This window comes from Lolium rigidum, chromosome 7 (genome assembly GCF_022539505.1).
Source record: "Lolium rigidum isolate FL_2022 chromosome 7, APGP_CSIRO_Lrig_0.1, whole genome shotgun sequence".
Lineage (NCBI taxonomy): Eukaryota > Viridiplantae > Streptophyta > Magnoliopsida > Poales > Poaceae > Lolium > Lolium rigidum.
Window position 1 is genome coordinate 32,329,405 of NC_061514.1, and position 7,976 is coordinate 32,337,380.

Sequence of the window (7,976 nt, forward strand, 5' to 3'; positions counted from 1 at the left end):
AGTAACTAGAAAACCTAAACTAAAGGGCATTTGCGCACTTGGAAACCCCTTGAAGTGGAACGCCGTTCGCTGGTTTTACCAACACGGCACAAATGTGTATCAGAACAAGGCTCCATACTGTACAGAGTACAAACTGGAAACAATTCAAATGTTGCCCTTTCCGAAAAATACATTTTGAAGTATCAAAAAATTCGAAATTGCATGCACATCTAGACATTTTATGTTCGTACACAAGTTTTCAGATAAAAACTTTTTTTCTGTGGCACATGTAAAAAAGATAAATTTTAATGCTACAACAGAACTACATACGGATTTTATTTTGTCTTTTTTGTACATGCCCCATAAAATATATTTTTTTCACGAAAACTTGTGTACGAACATAAAATGTCACGATGTACACCATAAATTTTATGTCAGAATTTTTTAACATTTTTAAAATTGTTTTTTTAATTATTTTGCATAATGGGTGCAAATGCTCCTATGCGCCAAAACCAAAATGCCTCCTCCATACTCCACTATGCTAGTTCTCCGTTCCAAATAAGCGTGTTGAATCTAGACAAATCTTACCCGCAAAAAATAAGAATCTAGACAAATCTATGATATCTAGTTCGGGAGAGGGAGTATTCCGCATTATGGGCATGTATTCGAATTTCGCATTCTGTCATGTATTCCACAGCATGGGCATGTGTTTTGCTTTAATAAAACATAATACTTTCTACTATCTTAAACACAAAATATATACGATGTCTGCATCGCCAAAGCATGTTCTGGTATAAATAGCTTCCGACATGTAGTTTACCCCTATGTATGCTATATGTCCATTTCAACACAAAAGAAATGCTGAATCTATGAATTGAAACTTTGAAGGAATAAAGTGAAAAGGGCAGATAAAAGATTTGATGCTCCACGTTGGTAAACTGGGTATTGGTTCTTTTCCATGAGATTTGGGATCGATATATGCAGTCATCAACTGGGGCAATATTCTTCCACTACTACTTAGCTATTGTCTTTGCTAGTTCAAACAAAATCTCATATTTTGAAGCCTTGATGATGTACTAAATACCAGTACCTCTGGGGAAATCCTTTGAACCTGAAGTCTGAACTGCAAACTCAGAACACGAGAGCATGCATAGGTTGGAAGAAAGAAAAATACAATTCCTATCCGAAGGCATCATTTGTTTCAGACACGAGACATGCATAGGCATATCAAAATGATGCACTTCACATTTTATCCACACTGCATAGTGCCCGACGGAAGTATACATTGCATGCGTGAAGCTTCTACAATGAATCAAAGATGATACCCAAGATTTACTTTTTTATCAACTCTTGTCAATAGTTCAGAATTCAGACACATCGCCTCTACTTTTTTTTTCCATACTCACTTTTTGTTGAAGAAAAAAGACAATAACCCGAGTAACTAGAAAACCTAAACTAAAGGGCATTTGCGCACTTGGAAACCCCTTGAAGTGGAATGCCGTTCGCTGGCTTTACCAACACGGCACAACTGTGTATCAGAACAAGGCTCCATACTGTACAGAGTACAAACTGGAAACAATTCAAATGCTGCCCTTTCCGAAAAATTGTATTCACTGCCAATTGGGGAAAACAAAATACGCCTCCGCCATCCAATATTTACAGTCACTTCGCTGTAGTCCTGAATCATGAATTCGTGTGGTTGTGGTTGAAGGAGAAACAGCAGCAACTCGCTTGCATACCCTGCAAAAATGCACAGTTCCCTCCAAATACGCTTTCCTGAGCTTCAGTAAGCTTCAAAAGGAAGGGTAGGAAATGATCTCGGAGGAAGTACGGCAACTATTCCTGCAGCTCGGTCAGTATATCAGCTTGTAGGAACTTCTCACAACAAAGAAATGGAACTGAGGGAAAGGTCTTTCTCCTTTTGATGTATGCCACACGTTAGCTTCGGGGTTCTTGCTTCATATGAGCGGCGTGTGCTGCCCCGTAAGACTGGACCTTGAGGATAAAAATAACATTATTAAATAGCTGAGACACTGTTGCTACTTTTTCAAGTGCATGTATACTTAATATCATGGCACATTAATAAGTGTTATGCATATGGTGAACCTCTCCCACGAAAGACAGGCTGTGTGTTCTTACCAATCTATCAACTTGAAGAAGTGAATCAAGCTTGTCTTCTTGTACAAATGCTGGCAGAGGAGGCATATGGCCCATGATGCCAGGTGTCTCGCTCATTCTGCAAAACAAAAATATGAAATAAATGTAAACCAAGCATTAAGCATAAGCTAGTTACCTAGGATTAGCACATTAACATTGCTTTAGGCTTCAATACAGGTTACTAATACAAGAAAATTACAAACTATTAGCAGGTTATCATGTTCTGCTGTAGACTAAACAAAGTTCCCTAAACTTAAGACTCCTTTCGCCACCGCTACTTATTGCACTATAGCACCGCAGTTCCTTTCATCATCGGCGGTATGATACATTCAGATTTACAAAATACATTATATGACCTGGCTATGTTCAATAGAAGCAGACAAATAGGAAATGAAAATAGCCACTCCCCAAGCATGTGTTCCAAATCATGACAGTGAAAAGGCCTATGAGCAATGTATGGAACATGGCACATATCAGAGTTTTACCTGGTTAAAATAGTTCTGATGTTGTTATTTGTCCGAAGAAAGAGACCCATGTTCTCCTCCGTCTGCAAGAAACTCAGAACTTTAGGAATGAAGTAAGTTGCAGAATGCGCCCCTGTAACGTTCATCACATTCATTGAAGTTATGAAAGCTGGCCATGAGAGCGACAAGTTCCAACAAAATTAAATGCAAGCCTGTATTAGTACTCAATGGCGGATGAAAAAATTTCGCATGATCTCAACTATTATTGATGTTCTGACGCAGTACACTAATCCCAACCTTTTAAGGCACAAACACAGCCCTATCATACTTCCCATTGATCAAAACATCAAGAATCAGTTTTTTCGAAATGGACTAAAGTTATCAAAGAAAGGGAAGGACACTTAATGGCCACAGAGTACAGAGTGCACCCAGAACAAAGGGCACTTCTATAGCATATGTTGCTGAAGCATCCAATTTAAAATTGTAAGGCATCACTGTATCAGACATTCAGGCATATGGGTTGAGTTATGTCAGAGATGCTTGAATCTCGTGATTTGGTTTTTTCAAAAATTCAAATAGTAGTGCACTACTATAGCAGCAACATTATGTCCAATTTTGGTGGAACGAATAGCTGTGAACACAAATAATCATGAGAAATTTAATATGCAAGATGTAAAACCAACAGCCACTATGAAATTCAGATGTTTGGCAGGCACCATGTGATCCTTGGCTAACACAAGGGAAATCAGGATACTATAAAGGATGAATTTTAAGACCTGAAAATGGGAAGCATATCAACACACATACCTTCAATGTATTAATATTTTCAGCAATCTGGTTAAGTAACTGATTATTTTGCTCCAGTAGTTGCTGGGTTGCACTGTCCACGACAGAAGCTGCTTCAAAAATGGATGTATAAGAAGAAATGAGACAAACATGCAGCTGATGCAACTTAAGAATGAATACAAATAAGCCTTGTCAGATGAAAAGGAATCAACATGTGGTAGTTGAACGCAATAGCAATGAAGGTGACGTGATTTATCACATATTTCTGTGCAGAGTTGTACTGAAGCACAATTAAGTGAAAGACAACGACAAAAAAATATAAATAGGAGTGTGCAATGTAATGAAATATTTGCCTCCTACAAGGGCATAAGGACCGTCCATTCCTTTAATTTAACATGAATACATGATCTTGACAACCTTCAGGGCATTTCATATACACATGGTTTTAAAGGCGTCACCTAAGCGTCAGCGACGCCTAAGCGTCCAAGCGCTCCCCCTCCTTAGAAAAACGCCCGCCTTAGGTGCCTAGGCGTCCAGAGCGTCCGCCTAAGCGTCGGAGCGCCCCCCTCTTCGACTTAGGACGCCTTGGCGCCTTTAAAACCATGCATATACAACAGGTTCTAAAAATGCATGCTAATCCATAATTTCATGTTAAAACTTTAAAAAGTTTATGCTATTTTTTTCACTTCTGTTTTGGATCTAGGAAACACAGTCTACATATAGAAACGCACCAACTGAATGCATCACGATGCTGCTTCCAGATGAAGCTTGTACTGACTACAAAGGTAACAAGGAAAACATCAAGAACTTAAGCAAACGGACTGCATTTTGAATTCAAAGAAATCATCAATTTCCACTAAGATCATAACAAGAGTATCTGAAGAAAATTTTCAACTATTCGCATAATTATGTTTTTCCATAAAGCTGACGCTTGAACCATGTGGGCAATGAAAATTACACAGATATACTGGGGCTAGCTGGTTTCGACACCATTCAAAATCTAGTGACATTGCTATTTGACAATCCTTGACCAAACTGTGAATCAAACCTTAAAAGTTATCGGAGAAAGTGAGGATAATACTAAGAAATACCAAACAAGAAGAAGAGAACAAATAGAGGATAGAAATGGGGGCTAACCTTCTCTGGGAACTTGACACTGCTGGTTCGGACTTTGCATCGATATCGAGAAAGGGGTCAAGTTGTTTGTAGGTGTCATGTGAAAATTAGCCATCGGGGCGGATGCAACCATTTGGTCCTGCATTGGCTGTCAAAAACTTTATCAGAGATAACATGATTGGTACTAGGAAAGAAATGGTACTACAGAAACAGCACAACACAAAAGGTACACCAACCAAGAGAAGGTACTGTAAATGAGGCAACCATAAGTAGAAATACCTTCATGTCCCTCAACTTTTTCCCTGTGGAAAAACCATCTGGTTTCTTCCTTCTATCTTTACCCTGTTACAATAAGCGCATGTCAGCAAAACATAGTTGTTGATATGCATGTGCAGTAATACTAATATATATCAGAAAGAAACAGTGCATGCAGTAAGAAAACAATCCAAAATGCCAACCATCGTGATACTTATATCTAGGTTGGAATCACATGATCACCACACTACTCATAAAAATGCAGATACGTAATTTTTTTCCCAGGACAGGACACAGATAGTTTATTACGCCCCCTGTATACTCCATCCTTATGTTGGTAACTGGCCATCTAGTGATAGCATTATTAGAAGTATTATATCCTTCAAGTTACCTATTTTATGATCTATACTCAGAAGGTACAAAATATCATGACATTGGCATATTCAGGTAAGGATTTACAAAATCACTCACGACGAAAAATGAGGTAGTACATAAAAGGAAAAATAAACTGATAGAATCTTAAGCGCCTTATCTGTAAGGCAAAGAAATTGTGTTCAATTTCACACCAGGAAAGAACAAGCATTAACATCGGAACCGAACAAGTACGGAGAATAGATAGTTAGAGATTTGGAAGAAACTTAACTGTAGACCACCAGCACCGCAATGCAACATCCCTGATGGTCCTGTTGGGCAGGGTAGCCGCTATCTTGATATACCTCATGATTTTAGGTTCGCGAGCAAACCTGCCATTACATGGAAGAAAGAATTAGCATCTGAAAAGATCTGGCTTGGTTTCTTAGACATGGCGCTCAAGCTAGACGGTGACATTTGACATGATTCTCCTTTCTTTCTTTCTTTCTTTCTTTCTCAGATTCCTTTGACGGGAATCAAGTAGCTAGAATCTGGTGCGCTGATTGGTAATGCGAAATCCAGTCATGGAGTGCTCGAATTGTGGCTAATAATAATACGTGCTTATTGTTGAAAGAAACCAAGTGCAATTCTACAGCTTGCCAAATAACAACGACAGCGATGCTATAGGAGATGCGCTCGGGGTATCGGTAGTGCCAAAAACTCAAAAGGTAAAAGGTTCAGCTGCACAAATCTTGCTTTAGACTTGGTGATTGATGCTCCATTAGCGTAAGCACATCACATGGGGTGAAAAGGAGGCTTTGCCGCACAACCAAACTGGCAAGCTCCGTCAGCACAAGCAACGCCGCCACAGTAGTACATAGCAACAGTAATTCAGCAATGGATTTACCTCACGAGCCCTTCCTTGAGTATGCCCAGCTCGCGGTCGCTCCACTCCGAAGGCGAGCCGGTGACGAACTTGTACTTGGACGCGGTGGTGTTGCCCCCTGACGACGAGCTCCTCGACGAAGTCGTGTTGCCGAACCCGCCGGTGTTGTTGCTGCTGTTGGTGGTGGTGTTCGGGGAGAGGTACATGGCCGCGGTGCTGCTCCGTTCGCTCATGCTCCTCGGAGCCACGAATCCCATCCCGGCAGCGCCGCCCATGCTTGCGGCGTCGCTGCTGGACTGGAAGGAGAGCATGTGGTGGTGGTTGCTGTACACCGAGGCGGCGGTGGCGGTGATCCCCTGGTGGTGGAACCCCATGCTGGAATCGGCGGCCATAGCTGAAATCCCCCGATCTATTGACCCATAGGCAGCAACCGCCAAATCCTCGGCCGCTCAATTCGGATCGACCTGCACAAATCGAGCCCGGAGAAATCAGTCAAAGGATTGGACGAAGCTAGCAACACTCGCCGGCGAGCTCCCCGCGCGCGCGGCAGGGAAGCTTGGCATTTCCCGAGTCCCGAGGAGGATCCGATCGAAGCTTGGGAGGGCGACGGGCACGAGGCCCCCACCCCCAGCGCACCACCCCAACCACCCGTACAGCAACAGCAGCCAGCCAACCAACCAACCAAGCGCGCGCCGAAATCGCCCAATCCGGACCAGCACACCCACGGGAGAATCGGAACACGGCGACTCACCTCTACTCCGGCACCCCGGCGCGGCGGCCCACCGGAAGCTCCCGATGCAATGGCGCGGGAAGCTCGCTCGCTACCCGCTCCGCTGCGCAGCAACCGCCGCCGCCCTGACGACGGGCCACGGAGACTTCGGAAAACTCCCACCGGGCCCCGCTTCCGCCTGAGCCCCCCAAATCCAGCAGCAACCCAATTCGAATTCCAACTCCGGCACCAACCCCGCCGCCGCCAGCCAGCCAGCCGAAGCTCGCTCGCTCGCGCCCGCCGCCGCAGCAGATCAACCAACAGAGCAAGAATCACTTTTCCCTGCTCCGACGCACGCACGGACGGACGAGCGAATCGCCGGTGTGGTTCTCCTTTCAGTTTTTGGTTGCGAGTCTTCTTTCTTCTTAAAAACAGAGCTAGGCTAGGCTGCTAGCCTATCACGCCCATGCCTGCCCTCGCGTAGTTCCACCAGCGCTACCCACTGCACCCCGCGGTTTCGCGGGAAATTACGGGGCCCTGCCATTTGGCGGGCAAAGTGTCGGCCTACGAAACGTTTCGGGCGGGCCGATGGGGCGATCCTGGCCGTCCGTGCGATGGACGGTGAGGGCGCCGCGGAAGGGCCAATCGGACGGCGACCGGTGGGGCTTGGAGGGAATCTCCGGATCGTTCCTTGCGGAATCACCAACGGTGGTACTGCGCTGCGGGTACTGTGGAGATGATGATCGAATTGGTGCGCGTACCAGGTCTCTTTCATGCGGATTTTGGCCAAAGCTGCAGCATTACAGGTGGGGCCCGTGTGGGTCTTATCAAGGACTAAGGAAAACTGTACTTACCTCCGTTCTGAAATTTCAGATTTTTTTCGCAAGTTGTGTATTGTGAACGTATCGTTACGGATATGAACTTTGCTACGTGAAAAACTACATTAACAAGTCTCATTTATAGTGTATATTGACTTTTCTACTTACCAGATCTACCAAAATCCACAATGACCAATATAATCTTACTCCCCGAGAAAAATAAAATAAGTGCAGAAAAGTGGACAAGTCGTGATTCATTCATTGTGAAATATTTAATTTCCTCTTATATCTTGAAAGAGTTATCGTTGCAGGTGTTACAGATGCTTGCGCTCTAAGACAATAACCCATCGTTTTACAGAAATATTCGCAATTCCCACTGGCGGAGCTTAGTGCAAGTCAGGGGGCCACCGCCCCCCCCCAGGTATGAATTTTTTTCATGGAGGGTTTAGATGCAG

At 43.7% G+C, this 7,976-nt stretch overlaps 1 protein-coding gene across 5 annotated transcripts; it reads right to left on the minus strand.

Annotated features, from left to right (window-relative positions):
- Positions 1-1,343: 1,343 nt before the first annotated feature.
- Positions 1,344-6,978, minus strand: LOC124677079. 5 transcript variants are annotated; one of them, XM_047213076.1, is made up of 9 exons: positions 6,746-6,978; positions 6,016-6,458; positions 5,401-5,500; positions 4,782-4,844; positions 4,524-4,641; positions 3,408-3,499; positions 2,622-2,683; positions 2,119-2,215; positions 1,344-1,974 (listed from the first exon to the last, which is right to left on the minus strand). In XM_047213076.1, exons 2-9 carry the CDS (start codon positions 6,384-6,386, stop codon positions 1,918-1,920), a joined length of 960 nt encoding a protein of 319 aa, XP_047069032.1. In that variant the 5' UTR covers positions 6,387-6,458; positions 6,746-6,978; the 3' UTR covers positions 1,344-1,917. The 5 variants fall into 5 exon arrangements, with proteins under 5 accessions (XP_047069032.1, XP_047069031.1, XP_047069028.1 ...); XM_047213075.1 differs by having other exon boundaries at positions 1,344-1,968; positions 4,524-4,650; positions 6,746-6,977; XM_047213072.1 differs by having other exon boundaries at positions 4,524-4,650; positions 6,746-6,974.
- Between the last annotated feature and the right edge of the window lie 998 nt (positions 6,979-7,976).